The sequence below is a fragment of the Gopherus flavomarginatus genome, chromosome 17 (assembly GCF_025201925.1).
Source record: "Gopherus flavomarginatus isolate rGopFla2 chromosome 17, rGopFla2.mat.asm, whole genome shotgun sequence".
NCBI lineage: Eukaryota > Metazoa > Chordata > Testudines > Testudinidae > Gopherus > Gopherus flavomarginatus.
The window spans coordinates 6,255,964-6,280,167 of NC_066633.1; the positions used below are offsets into that span (position 1 = coordinate 6,255,964).

General features: G+C 47.6%; 1 protein-coding gene across 10 annotated transcripts in view; it reads left to right on the forward strand.

The window, feature by feature from the left end:
- The first annotated feature begins 1,213 nt into the window (after nt 1-1,213).
- The window catches only part of GPSM1 (G protein signaling modulator 1), a 146,564-nt gene continuing 123,573 nt past the window's right edge, over nt 1,214-24,204 (forward strand). For 3 of the 10 annotated variants that reach the window (XM_050926963.1, XM_050926962.1, XM_050926968.1), the window contains exon 1: nt 1,216-1,511. Coding sequence is in view for 4 of the 10 variants with exons in the window: in XM_050926970.1 (XP_050782927.1) it covers nt 1,266-1,360; nt 1,392-1,511 (215 nt within the window). In the remaining 6 variants the exon portion in view is untranslated. Of the gene's footprint in view, nt 1,512-2,611; nt 2,627-20,892; nt 21,006-23,927; nt 24,041-24,204 lie in introns of those variants that run through there. The other 7 variants (XM_050926959.1, XM_050926960.1, XM_050926970.1 and 4 more) reach the window with 6 other exon arrangements.

The following is a 24,204-nucleotide window of genomic DNA, read 5'->3' on the forward strand; positions in this document are numbered from 1 at the left end:
CAGGACAATGCTGCTGCTGAGGTTTTTGGCGTGATGGTTTCAGGTTTCGCTGCTGTGATTTATCAGCTGAATCTAGTCCATTGTTAGACTGTGGGGATTCGGGGTTGTTGGTTTTGTTTGGTTTTTAAAGCTCAATCAATTAGAGAGTGGAGTGAGAGGTTTCTGCGGTTCAGCCAGCGGGACATTGTTCAAGGTCTCTGAAGTTCCATGTTGCATTGAGCAGGATCTTTGCGTACTCTAGAGAGGAATAAAACTGCTTCCCAAGAGTGCAAAAATGGTAACAAGCAGGACATGTCTCTGGAGTCCTTCTGCCTATGGATTTCCCAATGTGAATGCGAGTGGAGAGAGCTGGTAGAATCTGCCACAATTTATGTTTCTGATGGAGTTGCCACAGTTTAGGCCACATACCTCTCAAGATGGCCTGGAGGATCTCAGACATGCTGGGCTCTGCACTAGACTAACTTAGACTCTGCACTTGTACCCTGTGGAGGAGACGCTGGCTGGTCAGGCAGTGTGGGCCTGGCGTCCCGTAGAAGCACGGATGCAATGGACGCAGGAGTGGCCCAGATAGCTGAGCAAAGGCACCCGGCCTTTCTGTTGAATCCGTATAGATCTCTGGACACCTGATGGGTAACACTCCGAAATCCAATGCTTGACAGTAAATAGCAAAGGCTCAAACATTCACAAGGTGGCGGCGGGTAATCACCTGCTACAGGCCAGACTGTGATGCCCCTCATTATGCTGGATTCCTTGCTCCTCGGAGACTGCTGTTCCTTATTCCTGGAGTATTCAAATCAAGAGCCTGCTCAAGGCACAGGGTGCTGCTCAGCAGGAGTAAGGATGCCCACTGCGTGGCCTTCATTCGAAGGGGAAGCGCCCGATGAATGAGTGCTCATTTCCCCATGTCAGAGCCCAGACTCAGTGAGGGCAGGGCCTGCTGGAAAGAGCAGCTTTCCTGATTGCTCCCTTCCCAGATCCACTCTCAGCATTTCAGCTTTTCTCCTGGATGACCCAGGATTTTTCCTCTGATCACCCGTCCTCAGCCCAAACAGCTGGAGCGCTCCCCTTCCAGCCCTCAGCCTGCTGCCAGCAAACTCTTGAATTCAGTGCTTGGGGGAGAGGGGCAGCCCAGCTGCACACACAGATGGAGAGGAGAGAATTGCCAGGAGCAGGGGCTGAAATCAAGACTTTGCGGGGAGGGGGGATAAAGTCCCTTGACTTGTTAGCTCTGGCTGACATCACCAGGCAGGGGAGGGGCCTGCCTGATGGTTATTGTTACTATACATCACTTCCTAGCTGCTGCCATCCGACAGTTACATCGCACAGCAGCCGCTATAGGTGCAAAGTGGGTCTCGCGCTCTCTGTGTGTGTTTGGTGTTTCCTGCTGCTGTTGCTCCACGAATTCTCCTTGGGGAGCCGGGGGAAGGGATTCAGGCTGGAGCTGCCTTTTTCATGGCTTTTCTTCCCCACGATGAGCTCCAGAGCTCTGCCACCAAGAGACTCTACACGAGGTACGAGGGCTTTATTTGCAGATGTGAACGCGCCCCCCTGCCCGGGCTGGAGCCGTGGCTTGCCAGGGAGCCGAGAGACGGTCTCCAGGCTCCTGGGTTGCGGCATTAGAGCGCTGGCTGCGAGCCGGGGCACAGCAAAAGTTCTCCGGCTTTAGCGAGCCGCGTTGCTGGGAGGGTTTAATACGCCGGTTCAGCAGCCAGCCCCCGGCTTTGCGCTTCCCCGGAGCGGAGCGGAGCGAGAGGGACAATGGAGCAGCAGCCGGCTAATCGCTGCAGCTGTGCACGCCCGGGCTGGCTCAGTCGCCCCTTGTTCGTAGCCCGGCTGTCGGCGGGAACGTGTTTCCTGGAGACTCTCTCGCCCTCGGTTTCCAGCGGGCCGGGGAGACTGCGCAGCCCGCCCAGGAGCTCTGCTCCAAAGCGAAACCCAGGGGTCAGCTGGGTGCACACGCGAGTGCAGTTAGCGGGTTTGACCGGGTTTCTCTTCCGAGCGCGTCTTCCGCCTGCGTCCTGGGGTGCAAACCCTCAAAAGCGGAGCCGGCTGGCAGCAAACGCTGCTCTGATCTCCCCGGCTCTGGCGCAGACGGGCTTGGAGGGTGAAGCATCCCCGCCCTGGCACTGGTTCATGTAGCCCCAGTCCACACACCCACCCAGGGGGTTTGCACCAGAGACCTTTACGGCTCAAAGCAGCAGGTTCCCTACTGCAGCTGGCTGGAGAATGGCGGGTCCCTTACACGGTAACTTTAGAGGTTTTTAATTCCTTGCTATGGAACAAGCCCCTGCTGTGTCTGATTCAGCCGGATCTGGGATGGCCAGCGCTGTTCAGACTGGAGCAGAGGAGCTATTGGAATTTCTCTATCCCAGACCCCTAACCTCAGAGCTAAAGAGTGAGTCCCTCTTGAAAACCTTGTTGAAACCAACATGTTTCAGCTGTGTGACAATAATGTTTAGTTTAAAAAAATGTTCTCACCAGATGTAGCCTCTACCCCCTGGAACTGAAGGAACAGCTCCATCAGCCAGCAGCTGTAGTGGATTCTTAACCTCTTGACAAGGGAGGGACAGAGGCCCACAAGTGTGGTTTACCAATGCATCTGAGAGGGGAATCATGTGAAACAATGGTATGATGCTTGATTCTGCATAGACCAGTGCTGCTTTATAAAACATGTAGCAAGGTAGGCCCTGCTCTGAGTAGCTTACGGTCTGTGTCAGGTGAAAAAGGGTACACAGGAGGCCTGCAATTCATAACATGCACTGAGGATTCTGGGTGCAAAGATAAGTGGAGGAGGGTTGGTTAGAAATGGGTTTTCCGGAGTGTTTTGTAAGAGGAGAGGAAGTGCTGGCATGTGGGAAGTGAGAGGCTGTTACTCTCATGGGGGCACAGAAAGTGTAACGATAAGAGCAGGAGAGAGAATACTGCACCCCTGGTAGTAGAGAAAAGCTATGCTATGGTTGTAATTAACATATAGGGGATTCTTTGCTGAAGCTGCTGGCCACGCAGACCTGTAGTTCTCCTTGGTTCTCTGGCTCCTAGAGTGACTGACTAACTGTTTTACTTAGCATGATGCTAAGATTTTGCCTGGACCAAGCAGTCTGGGTGGGAGTGTTGATTACATTACACGTTCAGAGCAGAGGCAGTTTTGCCCAAACCCCAGTCTCAAAGCAAAAAATGGATGCCACACACATAAAAGTAGAGAATGTTTTCATGAACCACATGCAAATGGCAGTGGCTGTGTTTTCCGAGCTCTGGTCCTGCCTGTTACTTGAACCAAATCGCAGAAGTCTAGTGAGCTGGAGAAAGTTTGTGACCTTAAGATATTTCTGTGTTGCTATCAATATTATCTGCATTTCCATTTCTGTCCAGCAATGGAACACAGTCTCTGCAATATCTGGAACTTTAAAAAAAAATTCCCTCTAATCATACACAATATGGTGGATTTTCCATTGGCCCCTCTTTGATACATGCTTTACACAGTAATTCAGTCCAGCAACTAAAGGGTTATTTGCCTGAGTCTATTGAATATGAGTTGAATAGAACACCAGGTGCCTGTTTAGGGTTCTCCCCTGCCCCCCATTGACCACTAGCTACTGGTAACAGCCAAAAGAGCAGGGGTGGCCAACCTGAGCCTGAGAAGGACCCACAATTTACCAGTGAACATTGCCAAAGAGCCACAGTAATATGTCAGCAGCCCCCCATCCGCTCCCGGCGCCTCTCTCTCCCTCCTCTCACCTCCCGATCAGCTGTTTCGTGGTGTGCAGGAGGCTCTGGGCGGGGGGATGAGCAAGGTCATAGCAGGCTCAGGGGAAGGGGCAGGAAGGGCTGGAGTGGTGGCAGGGCCTGTGGCAGAGCCAGAGGTTGAGCAGTGAGCACCCCTGGCACATTGCAAAGTTGGCGCCTGCAGCTCCAGCCCTGGAGTTGGTGTCTATACAAGGAGCTGCATATTAACTTCTGAAGAGCTGCATGTGGCTCCAGAGCCACCGGCTGGCCACTCCTGCGAAAGAGAATGTACTGCTGCAACTGATGGTTTAGCCTACATCTGTTTTACGCTGGGGTTGTGGAAATGTATACTACCTTCTAAGCAGGTAGAGTCAATGGCTACGTCTTCACTACCCGCCGTCTCGGCGGGTAGCAATCGATTGCTCAGGGATCGATATATCGCGTCTCATCTAGACATGATATATCGATCCCCGAACGAGCTTATATCAATTCCGGAACTCCACCAACCCCAACGGAGTTGCGGAGTTGATATGGGGAGCCGCGGACATCGATCCCGCGCCATGAGGACGGTGAGTAATTCGATCTTAGATACTTCGACTTCAGCTACGTTATTCACGTAGCTGAAGTTGCGTATCTGAGATCGATTTTCCCCCGTAGTAGACCAGCCCAATCTCTCTTACTTCTTGCAAACCTTTTGGTTTAAATAAACTTTTATCATTTTTGTGATGGAAATCCAAGTGGAGTCTCAGATGCTGTGGAATGCAGTCGCTCCTTTTGTGTTCCAAGCTCATTGAGGGTGGCTGGGATGGTCACCTTAAACACTATGCAAGAGTTTGTACAAGGACTGAAAGTGACCAGGCATCCTGGATTATGATTTGTGGTAGATACTGTGGATCAGACTCCTCCTTGGGGGGGTGTCCTCTGAAACTCAAAATGTTAAAGGCTTTCTCCTTTAACAGGCCATTCTGCAGATTGATGAGGCTGTGTGGGAGAGAGGTCAGCATGTTCTTGGGAAAGCAGAGCAACACTAAATTCACATCACGGGCACGTTATCAATCCTACAAGGAGAGGACATTAGTTAATGATACATTCAGATCAGAAATGAACAAAGCTGGCACGAAGGCTTGGATAAAAGACCATCCTCCCCAGTGCTGCTTGTTTGAAAAGACTCAAACAGACTCCAGAGCATTTAGGAATGTTCCTAATTTCCCCTGAGCATGGGATGAACAGCCTCTAGCATCCAGCTCATTAGTGTCAATCCAGCATTTACCTGACCTGTCTGTAGGGGTGGGGGGCAATTTGTTATATCAGGGTCCCTCAAAGCATCCTGGTTCTTCCTCTTAATGAAGGGGCCCTTTTATGATAGACTCATGGACTGCATTTTGCCAAAGCCAGTAGAAGCTGAGGTAGCTCAGCACTGGCACAATCGGGCCATATGAAGCCTGTGTTTGGAAAGTGTTTTAACAGAGCAGAGGAAAGGGAGCCAGTGTTATGGATTTACTAATCCACTGGGGGAAAGGTCTGTGATCCCCAAGTACAGCACGGAGAACCTGAGCTCCCCTCCCTGTGTTGACACGGACTCACTCTGTGACCCTTGTGCAAGTCTCAGTTCTTCTGTGCCTCAGTTTCCCCATTGGTAAGTGAGACTAATGAAACATACCTCAGAGGTGGCATGCGGCTTGATTAGAGGCTGCGCTCCTCACTTAGATACATTGCTCAGGTCGGACTCTGGCTGGCTGCAAGAGTGTTGATGCAGATTGCCTTTTCTGTGCAGCGCTGCCCTTCTGAAGAGACCGTGCGTAATCACTCACCTTTGTACTGCGAGTCATGATAATGATCGATGGTGTGGGCCTGGCTGCTTGCTCCAGAAATCTGTGCAAAGCTGCAGTCTGAAATGGGAGAGGGGTGTGGCAACTGAGGCCAGGGCTGTTCCATTCGTCCCTGGTTTAGAAACAGGCATCTCTGCTCAGAAGAGTTCCACCTGAAGTGCTTTACACCAGATCCTGGCCACTCTCCCATGCTAGAAAAGGGCACCAGGGCACAATCCCCCAACACCCACACATACCTTGCATGGGACTGCCAGAGTCCTGGAGCTGTGCTTTTTTAGGGCGCTTCTGTAGCCATCTGGTGAGTGGGTGTTAGTTTCCCCTCAGGGCTCAATCCATAATGGATATAAGTCTGTTACAGCCCCCACTTGTATAGTTCTGGAGGTCCCAGGGTCAGTCCCTGGTGTGTCAGCCAGGAGGGCATCCAACACATTTGCACCAACTTCTAAATTGCCCCCTTCTGCACTCCTCTAGTCCTATAACTGCAGAGAATCTGGGGTCTGGGATTCAGATCCTAAACCAGCCCACTGAGTGCCCTGAAAAGTTTAGTGGTTTTCTTCTTTTTGAATAAAAGCCCAAGTTGGGCAGAAGAACCATATAACAGTCTGTGTATCACCTGGGCGATATTCCCTTGGGAAGATCCTATATCCATATTGCTGCATTTTTTTTAACAGCTCCCAGAGCTCGCAACGCTCCATGAAACATTCAGATCTTTTTTTGGACACACAGCACTCAGAGAAGCAAGCCTCCAAAGCATTCAGAGAAATGGCTGTGTATTATTTTGGGCATGTGGTGGTGTGTTTTGTGAAGTGAAGGTGAAATATAATTGGGAGCAAAAGGAAATACTTTCGCCTGTGTGATAAGATTGCTATCTTTTTGAAATAAAATGTAGTAACCACCTCGTGAATGCAGAATGGTCATCTCCTTTCCCTTTTCTGTTCAGTCACTGGCTTTTCAGCTGCAATTACTCACCGAGGTGAAAATTAGCAAGTGGCTTTTGTTCCATGGACAGCTTAGGAACTGGACTGAAATCCACTGACCCGTATCAACTAGGCCTGGAACTGAATAGGCAACATAGCAATGAAAAGCTTCATATCTCGCTGCAAATCCTCTGAGCCATCTATGAGAGGTTTCTGATTGTTAGTGGTAGGAGAAACATCACTGAAGCTTTCTCAAGAAAATACCAGAGATAAAAAGAACATGGCTGGATTGTTCTGTCTAACTGGAAAAGAGTTCGGGTGAAATGCATCCTTTGAAATTGCACATGTAGACTAAATGGCTGGAATCGCTGTACCAAACCTAGGTGTTTAGAGTGGTAACATTGGGAAGGAAAAACTCTCCCGTTGCATAATTAATTTTGATGCAGGTCCCAAACAGTTGGCCAGGCACAAGTTCCCAGGGTGGATACTGATTCGATTGGTATACTGCAAGTAGGCAGGCACCTTTATTTGGTAGGACAGGCAAATAGATGGAATTGGTGCAGCGAGTTATACATGCGGAGTGGCAGGCATTCGCTGCAAGGTTAATTGACTGCACCACAATGATTCAGACAACAAATGAATTTTATTTTGCGCTGTTGACTGTCTCCCCTGCGCTCTGTTCATCTCGCCTCTGCTGGGACAACTTCGGCAATTCCAAACAGCTACTCTCCTTCCCACCAGTGTTTCCTCCTTCTCCTCAAATGTGTCTTTCTACTGTCAAACTCCCCCCCCTTCATGCATGGCAGGCTGAAGGACATTCAGTCCTAGATCTCTGGCAGGTCTGCGGTCTGGTATGCTGTAGACCATTGCAAAGCCGACAATGCCCCTCTTTTGTGATATAAGGCCTTTGTTTTTAGCCCTGATATATCAGACCTTCAAACTGCTATATTATTACATTTGGAAAAGCCATTTTAGATCATTTTTAGAAGTCACTAAAATATTATTAACTATAGTTTTTCTGCCCTCACCTACGGCCTGTGCAGTTGAACTCATGGCACAAAGACAGCCTTGCTTGGCAGGAAAAAGGGTCTGAAAAATCACATACACAAACATTTCTCAAATGTCTGTGCTGTGTAACAAGGGCTCTAGGCAAAACACAGGATTACTTGGTGTGGAGTAATGGTTTTGTTGACATCTGTTCAGCTTGCAGAACTTGTGTGTAGTTTTAGCATTCACGAGTAATGTGGTCATCCCTGACTGAAGCCAACAGAACATTCACTCCCCCACAGCAGCAGGCATTCTGCGAGCAACTGGATGGTTTTGTGGCTAAGGCACTGGACTAGAACTCAGGAGATGTACGTTTGTTTCCTGGTTTTGCTACAGACTTCCTGTGTAATCTTGGGCAAGTCACTGTATTTCAGATTTCACCATATTTAAAAGGGGGATGATGTTGAAGATCCATCTTTTCTCTCAGCCTTTGTCTGTCTTGTCTATTTAGAGTGTAAGTTTGTTGGGGCTGGAGACACTTCTTACTATGTATATGTACAGCCCCTAGCACAATGAGGTTCTGCACTTAGCTTTGGTGTCCGGTTGCTACTGTAATACAAATAATAAATGCATTGCCCTAAATGCACAGGCATGCATATGTGTATATAGGTCATCAGAACACTTTATATTAGTGTTCCAATCAAGATGCTCTATCAGTGTTCCCCGTGCCAGTTTAGCTGACTGACAGTTAACTAACAGAGCTCATGCCAGACATTGTGCGTGTGATGTCATGTTCCCGCAAGCAATAGCAATCCCTGCATTTTTTGCCCTAAAATATTTCGTATTGTAGAGCAGATACGACAAATGGATGGAACAGAAGTGGCACTTTAGAGTGGGGTGGCAGGCTTAGAAGTTATGCAATTCTCTCTGCCCTTTCTATCAACTCAAGTCAAGCCAACCTGAGAGCTTCTTTGCCACGGTAACAAGCCTTGTGGATGGGCGGAAGCAGTAGATGTGGTATAGCTTGACTTTAGTAAGGCTTTTGATACTGTCTCGCATGACCTTCTCATAAACAAACTAGGGAAATGCAACCTAGGTGGAGCTACTATAAGGTGGGTGCAAAACTGGTTGGAAAATCATTCCCAGAGAGTCATTATCAGTGGTTCACAGTCATGTTGAAAGGACATAATGAGTGGGATCCTGCAGGGATCGGTTCTGGGTCTGGTTCTGTTCAATATCTTCATCAATGATTTAGATAATGGTACAGAGAAGACACTTAAAGTTTGCAGATGATACCAAGCTGGGAGGAGTTGCAAGTGTTTTGGAGGGCAGGATTAAAATTCAAAACGATCTGGACAAACTGGAGAAATGGTCTGAAGTAAATAGGATAAAATTCAATAAGGACAAATGCAAAGTACTCCACTTAGGAAGGAACAATCAGTTGCACACATACAAAATGGGAAATGACTGCCTAGGAAGGAGCACTGCAGAAAGGGATCTGGGGTCATAGTGGATCACAAGCTCAATATGAATCAACGGTGTAACACTGTTGCAGAAAAAGCAATCATCATTCTGGGATGTATTAGCAGGAGTGTTGTAAGCAAGACACGAGGAGTAATTCTTCCGCTCTACTCCGCGCTGACTAAGCCTCAGCTGGAGTATTGTGTCCAGTTCTGGGCACCACATTTCAGGAAAGATGTGGACAAGTTGGAGAAAGTCCAGAGAAGAGCAACAAAAATGAGTAAAGGTCTAGAAAACATGAGCTATGAGGGAAGATTGAAAAAATTGGGTTTGTTTAGTCTGGAGAAGAGAAGACTGAGAGGGGACATGAGAACAGTTGTCAAGTACATAAAAGGTTGCTACAAGGAGGAGGGAGAAAAATTGTTCTTCTTAACCTCTGAGGATAGGACAAGAAGCAATGGGCTTAAATTGCAGCAAGGGAGGTTTAGGTTGGACATTAGGAAAAACTTCCTAACTGTCAGGGTGGTTAAGCACTGGAATAAATTGCCTAGGGAGGTGGTGGAATCTCCATCCTTGGGGACTTTTAAGAGCAGGTTAGACAAACACCTGTCAGGGGTGGTTTAGATAATACTTAGTCCTGCCTTGAGTGCAGGGGACTGGACTAGATGACCTCTCAAGGTCCCTTCCAGTCCTATGATTCTGTGATTCTAAGTCAAATAAGTTTAATTGTCTTTGAGGCTTGGGAGCATCCCCCTAAAGTCAGCTCACGGAGAGATGAATGTTGACACTTTAATTGGCCATCCCTGAGCCTTATTGGACAGGGAGACCTGGGCTTGGAAATGATGGCGTTCGCCTGACCCCTTCCTCTGCTGCACTGCATGGGTCAGTCATGCCTTGCATGCAATGGGCTTGAGTTCCATCACCTGCTATGTGAAGGGCTTTTGCCAGGACGTTCACTGCTGTGCTGCCCACCTCGCCGTAGCTCCTTTCTGCCTCCCCCCGGCAAGGTGCCTGAAGAATCACACCCATAGTCAGCAAAGGAGAAGTCAGGGGGCACTTACGGGTCCCCAGGTGAGGAGATCATTGGCAGCCACGTTGGGATTGACTTGGGTGCTGAGATAACGGTTGGCTGGACAGTGGGAATGTTGCCTTCACAGGAAATGTTTGTTTTAAAAAGCCTGGGCTGTCTGGGTGGCGAGGAGGAGCCTTTTACTGCTAGATTGCTGCTTCAAATCCAGCTGGGGTCAGCAATATCCAAAAGACATTACCTTTAGGCTGAGACCATGCTGTGTAGGCAGCCAGTCTCCCAGTGCAGTGGTTTCAAACTGAGGGAGGGCGGAATGTATTCTGAGCTTTAGAGGGGAAATACTGTGCACATTTTACCCACAGCAATGAATACCTAGCACCACTGATTCCTCTAGACATATCGGGTCCTCAGATGGCACTGTGCATTTGGCTCTGGATGGTGCTGTGCATTTTGATGGATTTGTGTTAAGCTCGAATAGCATTATACAAAGTCGTTGGTATCTGTATGTCAAGCTGTTGGCTACGATGCGGTGTGCACATTTAATTGTAAGCATTGACCACAATTACAGTTTTGCTTGTGCTCTTTATTACAATGGATCGTTGGCTGTGTTTGAATCAATGCCTTACTGTTTTTAATATTTAGTGAGAGTTGCATGTTGTTTTTTTTAATTGGTATATGTACTTGTGTGGTGAGGCAGGGACGTAAATTGCTACAGACACAGAGAACGGGGGCGCAGGTCAAATAAGTCTGAGAACCACTGTCCTAGCAGACGGGTGCTGGTGAGAGCCTTGGTGCTAATTGGTATTCTCTTTAGCAATATTCATGCACTCCATCTGCCCTTGGTACTTTTGCTATATGGAATTAATTTCTGCAGTTGTCCTGGGTGATGTAACCAGTTAGGGATTGGCTTAATTTTATTTTAGAAAGGGAATTAGATAGCGTGCATCTATTACAGCCACAGGATGAAAAGCCATTATCAGGGCTGGGAAATTGATTTGCTGAAGAAGAGACATTTGAAAATTCCTTTACGAACATTAACTCCCACCCCCATGCCTCCATGTGAAGCTTAAGAATGCAGATGCTACATGACAAATAGCAGAGCCTACTGCCGTTGTGGGTGCATTAGAAATACCTGGGTAAGATAGATAGAAATGGCCTGTGTCCGTTTAATTTGAATTCTTATTCTTGGTAGAGTAGCAATGAAAATGTTCTAGTATTTGGATTTATGCCAGCACTTTAAAATAAAAAGCTGGGGGTTGCCTTTCCTTGGCATGCGTCTCCAGCAGGAGCAAAACCCGACTCGGCTACAGGAAGGTCGAAGATCGGATATGTTGGCATAAGGCTGGAGAACCAGCTTCTGTCCCCTCAGAATGAAAACTGGTACAATGTGCTGTACAACTGGGAAAAGCTCTTTATGGACTGCAGCTAATGGAAAGATATTCATCTTCAAAGGAGCTCAGCAGGATGGAAGATCCTGCCGGGATTCAAAAGAATATCACTCACCTGTGCATTAAAGTGTGATCTCTCCAGCTGTGATTTATATGGAAATTTCAATACTGTAAGTGTTCAGTTCCCTGCCATTCTTTGGCCAGAATTAGGGATTTTGTGCATACAAATTCCATGTTCCTGCCGGAGCTCCTGGGCAGGAAAGGGCTGGCCAGAGAGGTCAGCCTCAACAGGGCAGAATTCAGCTTGGGTAAGTGGTCACCGAGGTTGGATTCTTTTCTCCCTTCCCCTCCTCTTCCCCCTGTAAAATCTGTTCCCTCCTGGGGAGAGCCCTCCATGGCGCATTGCCAGGCCTAGCTGAGAACCAGAGCGAAAAGGAGCCACTTACTGAATTTTTCAGCTCCTTGCAGGGAGTGTTGGCCTGGACGCACTAGCCCTCTGAGCCAAGGAAAACGCTAGGAGAGTGGGCTGCATAGCTGGGACTTGTCCTGTTTCCACTTGGCACTGCCAGGGCATAGGGCTGGGTGAGGAGGGTCTTTTCTGCCCTTGGCATGAAGTGATGTCTGAGATTCTCTGGTGGGCCCAGCTGCCTCACATTTGGGCCTGCCGCGAGCACGGCCCCCTTGCCTTCTGCAGCTGCTTAGCATGGCATTGTAAGGAGTCTTAGATGATGCTTCATGGTGCGGGTGAAGGGCAGCTGGGGCTAGGCCCCCGGATCCCACCCACATCCTCACTGCTTGTATCTCCTGGTCCCGCTCCCCTCCAGCACTGGGACCCTCCCCCGGTGAATCTGTGGCTCCAAAACCAGTTGGTTCCTGGGTCCTGGCCGGCTGGGACTTGTCTCTGGTTTAGGTTCTGCACTGGTGCCCATCCCTGTGGTACTTGACTACGTCTCATGTTAGGTTGGCAAATGAGGCCCCTAATGGACAACACAGAGAATTTGGCTCTTTCTAATCCTTGGGAAGGGAAAGCTCTTCATAGGCTCTGATTCATTAGCAATAAGTGATGAGGCAGGCACAGCTGTAGAAAAGAGAGATCTCTGTTAAGCATGATGAGTTTCTAGAGCTTGGGGTAGCAGCCTGGCACTGGCTTGTGTTCGTGAGCCCCTGGTGTCCCTGCCAACTATGTCTCCCCTGAAACTTGACCATCCTTATTCACTCTCGCTCCTCATATTACAGAGCAGGGCATTTCTTTGGGGGTAGGGAGCCCTGGGGGCCTGCAGGCCCCTGTAGACCATTTTGAGCCTGTGCTAGTGAGCACTCAGTTTGCAAAAGCAGAGGGTGGTGGTGAGATGAGGGTGGGGCAGGGGGTTATTGGTTGCAAATGTAGTTCCTTAATGCCCAGGCTGAGTTTTAATTAGGGCGTATTACATGCATAATACAATGCAGCTGCCCGTATATGGAATGGTATTGTCAGTGGCAGCACATTAAAGTATTAGGGATCAGGGATATTGCCCAGCAAGCCACATTTCAAGAGAATTAATGATGCATAATTCCATCGGGGTTGGTGGGTGAGGTCTTGGTAGGATAAATGAACAGGAAGCAGGCGAGCTGGACCCATTGTGCTCAGTGCTCTAAAGCCAAGAGTCATCTCCCAGCCCCTGCAGCATTAAAAATGTTGTCAGTCATCCTCTGCAAGCAGTGTGTGAGCCAGCACCAAAGTCCGAGGTGTTTATAAACTGCTGTTGAGAAACTCTGTGGAGAATTTCAGAAGACCACTTTATTCTCTGTTTTTTATTTTTAAGGGGAGTATGAAAGGCTGGTGAGGATGAGAGGGTAATATCCATGTCTTGAGCCAAACTATTGGAGGCGGGTTCTGGGCAAGCTTTCCCCATATAGTTCTGCGGATGTCTGTCCGTCCTACCCCATACCATCCCTCTAGTTATTCCAGTCTTTGTCCCGGCCTCCCCCACTTCATCCCCCAGCACCTCTGCTGCTGTATCTTAGTCCAGCCCTGCAGGAACGGCTCCAGCATGCTGTTCTACCAATACCTCATTCTGCAACACTACATGCAGTTCTGGTCCCTCCATCTCAAAAGAGATATGTTAGAATTGGAAAATGTAACAGAGAAGGGCAACAAACACCATTAGGGGTATGAAACAGCTTCCATATGAGGAGAGATTTAAAACACTGGGTCTGCTCAGTTTAGAAAAGAGACGACTGAGCGGGGATGTGACAGAAGTCTATAAAAGCATGACTGATGTGGTTGGAGAAAGTGAATCAGGAATTATTAACTCCTTCACATAACACAGGAACCAGGGGTCACCCAATGACATGAAGAGGTGGCAGGTTTAAAACGAACGCAAGGAAGTACTTCACACTACGCAACGCCAACCTGTGGAACTCATTGCCCAGGGATGTTGTGAAGGCCAAAAGTATGATAGGACTTTTCTGGAGAATAGGTCTGTCAATAATGTTATTAGCCAACATGGTCAGGGACAAAACCTCTGCTCTGGGTGTCCCTAAACCTTCGACTGCCAGAAGCTGGGAGTGGATGACAGAGGATGGATCACTCAATAAATTGCCCTGTTTATTCCCTCTGAAGCACCTGGCACCGGCCGCTGTTGAAAGACAGGATAACTGGGCCAGATGGACCATTGGTCTGACCCAAGATGGCCGTTCTTGTGTGCTGGCACAACCCCTGCTTGTTCTGGTCCCTGCACCTAACCTCTGCACTTCAAACCCTTCCCTGCATCACTCCCTGTTCCTGGCTGACAGCTCAGCAGGTGCACGTCAGTCTGACTTGCAACATTTGTGTCATGTCTCTTTTGGGATCTCACACAGCCAATGAACCTTTATCCTAATCTACAACATGTCAGTGTTGTCCCTGACTCTCAATTCTAACCATACACCTTAACGCTCCCCTGCCACAGTCCTGGCTAAGTCAATCTGGGCCCACCCAGAGATTTGTCAATGAATCTCAAGCTGACCTTAACCCCCGCGCCCCTTGCTATTCCAACCCTGCACCTCACATGGCAAGTACATCTCAATCCTGACCAGTCCTAGACCTCTTGAGAAGAGAATGAAACTCATGGTTTTTTTCAACGTGAGTTGTTTTGCTTTACACAGTTCAGGTGACTCGGCAATATCTTCAGCCCTGACAAGTGAGCCACCAGCTCGGTTGTGAGGCAGGGCTGTTTTAGGATGTGATAGTTCAAGAGTAAACTTTACTCCAGATTGCTGCCTAAGCAATCCTTCTTCCCCACTTTACGCCTGCCCAGCTCTGCTGGCCTTTGAGCAGCCAGCCCAGCTTCCAGAATTCAAAACCACTTCCCTGTACCAAAAATAAAATACAAACTCTGACCATGGCCACAAAACAAAAATACATCCTGTATCTTTGCACAACCTGACCATTAAAGATGTCTGCAGGGCTGTAAGTCGGGACTATTTTTATATTGTCAGTGGGAAAACTTCCTATAGGCTATCTTGAGCTTTCCCTTCTCTAAGATATTTATAATTGAAATTTATTTGACAGATCTGATTTTCTAATCGGTTTAGTCCCCACTGGTACAAACAGGATTTTATTTTTCATTACAAGCTAAAGAAAGCTGACATAATCCAGTTGGTAAATTTATGTCATGTCTATCTGATGTTAAATGCAGTTGAACCACGGTGAGAGAGGGACATAAAAAGAACTGGTGTTAGTGGTTAGAGAAAAGGACTGGGAATCGAGGGGGGGAGGGGACACTACTGAAATGCAACCACTTCTGGAGTAGAACACAGCAGTTGTTAACAACGTGCAGCAGTACTGCACAACATTCTAGGGAAGAGAGTGAAAAATACTAATCCCAATACAGCTTCAGGGGGAATTTTAAGTCTGCAATTTATAATTGCCTCCCAGCTGGAACTTGCCTAGGACGCCAGGGTTACCAGCCCTACTTGTGTGAAATGTTTGATGTCCCGGTTGTTCGCTGCTTCCAGCAGCACAGAACCCCCTGTGCCATGTGGTCTGTTGGCTAAGTCCTGCCTTGAAGGAAGATTGAGTGCTACTGAGTTAATGGTTATTAAAATACTTTACCAGAAAGACAGCGAGATCGCTGTCTCCACACCCATTTCATTGTTAGCGTCCTCTGCCAGTCCGTTTTTGTCTACTCGCAGTGGCAGCTATCAGAGCGAGGGGGATGCAACCCTGTGCAAAACTATCATTTCTGTGCAAGAAATGACCAGGCTGGGAAAGGAACCTGCAGCAGAACAGGCCAGGGAGTTGGGCAGATTTGGGTGTTTTTTAGAAGTGAGCCTTTAAAGTGCAAGGCTGTGAACTCTCCATGTGCCTGTTCCTGTCCTTATAGTTTAAAAGCACAGTCCTGCAAGTACTTACTGACCATAGACCCACTGAAGTCAATGTGGAAGGGAGGGAGCATTTGCAGAATCAAGTCCTAGATACAGCTTTCCAGTTGTTTTCCATATTTTATGTATTTATTTCAATGTAAATTTTAAAAAAGGATGGCTATGCAAGGCCTTCGGCACCATAGCACATAATTAGTACTTCAGCGCAGGCCCAGCAGCATTAAAATAATCATGGAACTTTGCCAGCCTGCCACCTACAAAAAATCTCCTTTCAATCGCAAGCCGCCTTTAGCTGCCAGAATCTTACTTTGGGGTTGGCTGAGCTGGGAACATTGGTCTTTCCCTTCAGCAGTGAAAGGTGCCAGGTTACACACTATATTGCCCTTAGAAAGCTTAGTGTCCTGTTCTCTGTTAAAAACACCACAGGCTGTTAAACCTGAAGGAATTCCAGACCTGGAGTTAGCTTTTCACGAGTTACATTTGTCTTTTCTCTTTGTGCTTCGCTCACCCAAGCTAGTCAGATTTCATGCTCTGGTTCTCACGCACCAGCCCAGCGTGGTAGCATCTGTGTTGTGCATATTGCAGAGGGATGTCTGAATCCAAACAAAACCACTACACAAGGGCCTTCAAACAAAATGCTAAAAAATGTTTCCATTAATACGAGGGATTTGTAAAATCACTTTTTATAAAATAACCCCTGGATGTGGGTGCATCTACATGGCAAGCAGAAACCCATAGCAGTGAGTCTCGGAGCCCAGGTCGCTAAGATTAGCTGTGTAGACAGGCTCGGGCGCTGGAACCCACAATTGAATGACTTAGCACAGCATGCGGCAGCAGGTTTCTGCTTGCTGTGCAGACATACCCTGTGGGGCCTGGGCTCCAGGATAGGAGCACAGACCCTGACCTTACAGAGGCAGCTCCAATATCTCCTTTCCAAGAGCAGACATTTTGGCCTGCCGTCTCTTTTAAGGTGTGTGGCTCTGATTTGGCACCAGCACTTGATATGTATGTGGCATGCTCTCCAGTCAGCAGAAAATCAAGGCTCAGCTCCCATCATGGGAAGTGCCTTTGAAAACCCCTTGTGTTGAGCGAAACTGCCTGTTTCCTATGCCTTCCCCCACCATGTGCCTGCCCATGGAGTGAGACGTTGAGTTGAACCGGCTCTGAATTTTCCTCCAGGGCGGATTGGCAGGGGCCCTGGAGGTTTTTCGCCTTCCCCTGCAGAGTGGGGCACGGGTCGCTTGCTGGTGGATTCTCTGCAGCTTGAGGTCTTCAAACCAATTTTGAGGATTTCAATAACTCAGTCCTCGGTTAGGGGTTGTTATAAAATTGGATGGGTGGGGTTCTGTGGCCTGCCTTGTGCAGGAGGTCAGACTAGATGATCATATTGGTCCCTTCTGACCTATGAGTCTGAGTGTAGCCTGATCGCTTCAGAGAGTGAGTGTGGGATAGTGCACTGGGTCGGGACTCAGGAGACATGGTCTGTTCTTGGCTGCACCACTGATGAGCAGTGTGACCTTGGGCCAGTCACTTCACCTCACTATTTCCTTTCCCATACTTTTGTCTTGTCTATTAGGCTCTAAATTCTTCAGGGCAGAGTCTCGCTCTTACTATTTGATTTAAAAACAACAACGAGGAGTCCTTGTGGCACCTTAGAGACTAACAAATTTATCTGGGCATACACTTCCTTGGGCTAATTTATGCCCAGATAAATTTGTTAGTCTCTAAGGTGCCACAAGGACTCCACATTGTTTTTGCTGATGCAGACAAACATGGCTACCACTTTGAAACCTGTCACTATTTGATTTTAGAGTGCCTACCACAGTGGGGCTCTGATCTCAGCTGGGGTATGTAAATGCTGCTACAATACAAATAATTAATAATAATAGGTTCTGAGATGAAGCTTATGCACATGGCCAGATGGTCCCTGTATGTTCCAAATCATAGTGTCAAGTGAAATTCCATCACACATTAAGATGATGTCGTGCTGACATGTGGTTATTTTCAGGTAATACAGAGCTTTTCCTGTAGTGAACTGCCCTGTGTTTGGAGGGTATTGTACATTTCTTTGGCTTTTTCCAGACTTCTCCTACATTTCTCTAAATCACAGCACCACATTTGCTCTTTAGTGGATCCTTCAAGGGCTGTCTTTTCTCAGTAGGGTTGCCAACCCTCGGGGTTGTCCTGGAGTCTCCAGGAATTAAAAGATTGTTTCATGATGAAACCTCCAGGAATACGTCCAACCAAAATTGGCAACCCTATTTCTCAGTATTAGTTCAGTATGGCCTGTTGCAGTTTTTGGCTGCTGCTGTAGCTTCTAAGGCAGATTTTGTAATGAATTATTACAATTTCCTGTACTCCATGGCATGGAACCTCATGAGAACAAATGACCTCAGGGCAAAATTCTCTGCTGTGATCAACCCTGCAAATCTCTGTGTATTCTGCATTAGTTCTGCCCATGGAATCCACAGTCATGCCAATGAGAGCTAAACCTTGCTAATTCATATCCCTCTCCCTAGGTTCATTTAGCGTACCCATCCCCACACTGACCAGTAGACATTGTCCTACTAGGATCTCAGAGTGGTTTGCCAACATTACCGGCTATATCCTCACATCCCCCCGGGAAGCATTATCTCCATATTTACAATGTGTGTGTGGAGGGGGGGGCAGGGAGGAATGAAGCACAGAGGGGTTGAGTGTCTTGTCCAGGGTCAAACAGGAAGTTGGTGGCAGGGTTGGGCTTAGAACCCAGGTCTTCTGAGTCCCAGTTCATTCTTCTGTGCACGCCCTTTCTCCCTCAGAGGATGAGATGTGCATTGAAAGGAGAATTTCCTCCTTAGCTTGGTTTTCTATTTTAGTGCTTTCCAATACAGTGGCGTGGTGCCAATCCTCATATTGCTCCGTGTTACAATATTCATATTGTTCTTTCTCATCACTGGGGAAAGGTTGTTTAGACAGAATCTGGGAACTGATGATTTTAAAATCAACTGCACCCAAACCTTCCCTTGACCTTGTTGTGTAGTCACCAGTCCCTTCCAGGACTGGGGAGTTCAAGCCAAGACTTTGGGAGACCTGGGCAGTAACCTTAGATTGCCCAGGCTGTATGGTCACTCTGGGGAGCTCAAGAGAACCACATGGTCTGTGGCTGGCCGCCCCAACAAAGCACGTGTGTGTGTGTGTGTGGGGGGGGTATATACACATCGCTGCAGTCTGTGTCATTGGCCATAGTTTGTGAGAGCAGCTGCCCTACAGAACAATTCAACCCACATACACACAAGAGAAATGAAAAAAGATTGGAGTGAAAGGCCCAGTTAGAATTCACACATCTAGTCGCCATTAAAAACCTAAATCCAGGTATAAGCTCATCAGAGAGAATGGGAACCACTCTCAATAATGAGAGTGCCCAAGCCCCACTTTGCTATACGCTCATCCATCTTGCAGGCTCCAAGTAGTCAGCAGTTAATTTTAAAAAAATAAGCCGTTTCCTGGTAGAAAACCACTCTTGGGGCCTGTAATGAAATCAGAGCTAACTAGAGGCAGCCCGTTTTGCTGGAGCATTTGGTTGGCAGCTGTTCACAATGTGCTATTGTGAAATGGGGGGAACAGAGGAAATGCAGTTCCTAATTCCTTTGTGCGATGAAGAAGCTTTAAGTATTGTTAAATAGCTGCCTCCTGGGACGATGTTACACTCCTCTAGCTTTGCCCACGTTGAGTTACTGCAGCAGGTTTCTGGTTACCAGGTTTTCTGCTTCCGCCATGCCAGTTGTCCAGCTTTACCAGGCCACTGCACTGGGTCCCTCTTTCTGATGTCTTTGAGCATAGGCACTGGGCAACGTGCCTACGGTAACACCACTGCATCTGCGGATACCATTCCATTTCATCACAGCTGAGTGGGGCTAACATGCTAGTCACCCTCTCTCTGATTTAGGCCAGGTCTAAACTACAAAATGAAGTTGCCCTAACTTAGGTGTACAGCCACCAGAATAATTACATCGCTTGTGCATGTCCTTATGTCGGCGGTGTGCATCCTCACCAGGAGCGCTTGTATCAATTGTACTGTCAGTGTGGGGACATTGTGGGATAGCGCCTGAAAGCCAGTAACAGTCGATGTAAGCAACGCAGTGTCTACACCAGGGTAGGCAACCTATGACACGCGTGCCAAAGGCGGTACGCAAGCTAATTTTCAGTGGCACTCACGCTGCCCAGGTCCTGGTCACCGATCCAGGGGCTCTGCATTTTAATTTAATTTTAAATTAAGCTTTTTTAACATTTTAAAAACCTTATTTACAAGAATAGTTTAGTTATATATTCTAGACTTAGAGAGAGAGACCTTCTAAAAACGTTAAAATGTATGACTGGCACACGAAACCTTAAATCAGCATGAATAAATGAAGACTTGGCACACCACTCTGAAAGGTTGCCAACCCCTGGTCTACGCAGACACTGCATCAACCTGAGTACTTGGACTTTGACCTTTGGCTGCTCATGGAGGTGGTTATTAAAGTGATCATGTGGGGCGGGAGCAATGTTTAAGTGTAGATGCTTCCATAGGTAGGTCAATGTCCGCCGCCTTGCATCAACCTAACTCTGTAGTGTAGGCCAGGCGTTAGATTGCACTGAGGTCAGTTTGCCTCTCAATGCCTCTGTTCACCTTTTGATGTCTCGCAAAAGAGGGAACTATCCCTGGCACTTGCTCCAAACAGAACTTTTATGTGTGTTTTATGGCCCCATCCTGCCTCTGTGAATGGGGTTGTGCTTGCTTGTCTCACAAGGGGTTCAGTGAGGCTTCACCACCTAGTGTTTGCAGAGAGCTCAGGAACCTCAGATATAAGGTGCCATCTTTGTGTTCTGTGGCTGTACAGCACCTAGCACAATGGGACCCTGCTCCATGACTGGGGCTCCTAGAAGGTACCACAACACAAACAATAACGAACACAAACCGTAATGTCCCGCCTCAGATCTCTGTGAACCATGAACATATTTTTCCACCCCTTTCGCTTAGACCACCTGTGAAAGGAGATCTTGTGATGAACAGCTAAGTAAGACAAGCCAGCCAGTAAGAGGAGGGTTTTGGGGAGAGAGAAGGAGGTGATGCTTAGATCAAAACACAGTGAAACCTCTCTTCTGCCTTGTCCTCACTGCTAATAAAGGTGTATCCTTTTCTCCCTCAGAGCTCACACACATGTGACGCTTCCCAGGATTGTGAGGCATCTTGCTCCCGCCTGCCCTTAGTGTGAGTCTTTTCTGCGCCTTCTGGCGATCAGCTCCCTGCCTCACCATCCTCTGGGAACTCAACTACTGCCTTCCAGGCATCCCCCTCTCGGTACAGGTTAGTGACAGGCACAAACCAACCCCCCAGGCGTCCCTCTGGAGCATTCCCTATAAAAGAAAATCATAACATGCTTTCTAGAGCCTAAACATAACACACTAGCCATTCCCTTGTCTCCTGCAGCATAGCTTACTCCAAGTCCCTTTCCCAGTGTTTTCAGACAGGATGGCCGAGGTCCCCCTTTCATAACATCTAGACTGCTGGCAGCTGGTCTTCACAGGCTGAAGGATGCTAGGGTGTTTCTCTGCACCTCCAAATAGATAGACCAGGCCTTTGATCTTCACCTGCAAATAGGGTTTCTTCTGCACTCTGCTCACCTTTTCCTGTTAATTTCCATCTGAAGTCGCTGTAAACTCTTCACTAGCATTTGACTTAGTATGCTGATAGACTTCTGTTGTGAGACACACAATATACAGTAGACTACCAGGGAGATAAGGGTCTCCCGCCTGCTGTCTGCAGAAATTGTCTTCAGACATGCTACCTTTGAGCGACCTGCCTTTAATTTACAAGGCCTAGAGAACATAATTTCCAGCATATATGCATCACGCCTCACATATTTTCCATATGTATATCTCACAATGATTATGATGACAGGTGTGACCTTACGTGCCATTCTTCTGGTGAACCCCCAGGGATCCTGGTAAACGTTTGTACTCTTGTGCCTTCTGGCAGTCGACATCAAGAGGTCCTTATGTCCTGTTATCCTAAGGCAAAAACACAGTAGGGATAAGGTACTTCAGTTTTACCATGAAGTTCACTAGGTGAGACCAACTCCAGACAGGAGTAGAGTGCTGACTTTGTCTAATTTACTTCACAATAACATTGAAGTGCCCTGTCCTCACTGTGGTTTTTACCTCAGGATAGCTCACCTGCTTTAGTTGCCATGATATAAAATATCACCACTGTTAGCAGTGAAGGTAAGGCCTTCAATAACTAGAGACTAGCAACCTGGTGAGAGTTGGCCTTTAAGTTCTAACAGGATTGGACTGGCAGCCTGGGAGATTGTGGTCTCTAAAGACAGAAGTGGCTTGTTGAAAGAGGCCTATAGTGCAGGCTTTGGAGTTGGCTGTACCAAATAGGCAGACTAAGGGGCCAGTAAAGCTGATGGAGCGAGCAACTGTGGGCTGGTAGGGATGGAAATTTGTTGGTTCTCGTAAGAGCAACAGAGCTGGCAGCCATTCCTGCCAACGTCGACTGTGTGCTTGTCACCATCTGTCATGAAAATGTATTGCCCACATCAGACCTACTCCTAGAGCTTGGTGAGGTTGTCTGTGGTGTGTATAACCTGTCATATCGCAGCTGATTCAGCATCAGGAAACAGTCATTTATTTTCCAGTAAAGAGATGAGCAGGGAATTGTTTTGGGGATTATATCTGACTATAAAATACAGGAGGCGATCAGATTTTATTTGTTTACAGAGCACACGTTTTGTAGCACCAAAGCAGGAATATAATCCGTTGTTACCAAAGCAGCTGATAACACTCTGAAGATCAATGTGGAATTAGCATCATATAGAAGTCAAGTTCTCTATCCCATTTGCCAAATGGGTCTGTCAGAGCTGGATGAGATAAGGGGGAATTGGCCTAGCAAGCCAATGAGCAGTCATCTCATGGCCTAAGAAGGTGATGTTCCATGGTGTAAACACAGATGGAGCAGATTATATCTTGGAACCTTGAAATTCTGTGTGTGCTACCAAGTGTGTCCTGACCTGTGAAGTCTATTGAAGAAACTGAGTTTCTGTGTGGCTTGTTTTTTGTTTTAAATTATAAGACACTACTTTGCTGCAGCACAAGTGTGATTTTAAGGCTCCAAGACTTTGGGCTGTGGTCTGCGGTCTGCATGGTTTCCAGTGGTGTCCTTCACTAAGGCCTCGATTCACCAAAATGTGTGCTTAATTTTAAGCATATGTGTAGTCCACTGATGTATGCATGCATTTAAATGCTTTGCTAGTTAAAGGCCTACTCAGGGGGACATTATTTTGCCTCCTATTGCTTATGCCAAAGGGGAATGCAAATGGATGTGCTGGCAAATAGTGTGGGCATGATTCTGGTGGCTTATTCAAAATTAGTTCCCCAAAAAACTGAAGGCAAGTTATGTGGCCAAGAAGCTAATGACTATCTAAGGACTGGAGCTGCTCGAGAAAGGGGACCAGCTGTTGTTGGTGAAAGAGAATAGACGATAGTACCTCACCCAGCTTGTCTCTCTACTAGCCTGGGACCAACATGTCTACGCCAACGCTGCAGAATAGTGTCTTGGTCAGTGGCCAGGGGAAAGAAAAAGATGCTTTACCCAAGCTCCGCCCACAATACTTGAGATTGTGGGTGGAGCTTAGGTAGAGTCCTATCAAGTTTCCTTTCCCCTGACCCTGACCACTGACCAAGACACTGTCCTGTTTCAATGAAGCAGAAATGTAAAGCACACGGGCCAGATTCTGATCACTGCAGACCCCAGAGTAATGCCATTGAAATCAGTGGAGCTATTCCAGATGAACGGAGGTTGCTGCAAGATCCAGATCCAGTCCTGGGGCTCTTAATGCCCCAGTTCAGTAGGTGTTAGTCATTCAAGCTCTGGAACCTGCCCACCTAGATAGAAGGCGGTTGCCAAAATCCATTTCCTCTGGGGGGCTAGGGTGGGGGCAGAAAGAAGATACTGTGCAAACCTGATTCTAAACAAACACTGAGTCATCTGTCAAGGCCGTCAGCTCTCTCTACAGTAGCTGGCTGCCTGGGGCTAGCTCTGCCCACAGTTGGGGATGCACTTAAAAAGGAAAAAAAAAAGAAAGTAACAGCTCAAAACATGTGATCGGATTTTTTTTTTTAAATGTACCAATTAAAGCGGTGAGTGTTGCTGAGGGTGTAACTGCTCTTCAAAGGCTCCGGCAGCCTGCTCGTAGTAGAGGCTGTTTGTGAATCCAGCCTTTCCAAAATGCCCTGGATTAAGATAGACAGGCTCCTCCAGCGCCCTAAATCCTTATGGAAGTTCTGTCGTTCCTGTGTGTTGCCAGCTTCCCCTGCCCACAGACCGTACAGGCTAAGGTAAGGACGTTGGTGTCACCTGTCGTGTTCTTGGCATCACTTTTATCTGGGTTCCTCAGGTGTACTTCAGAGTGAAGCCTGCTTTTGTTCTGTCTTTCGTATCTTCTCTCCATCCACCCATGCAGGCTGCTTGTAGGAGTCTTCCTCTGTTCAATACGTATGTC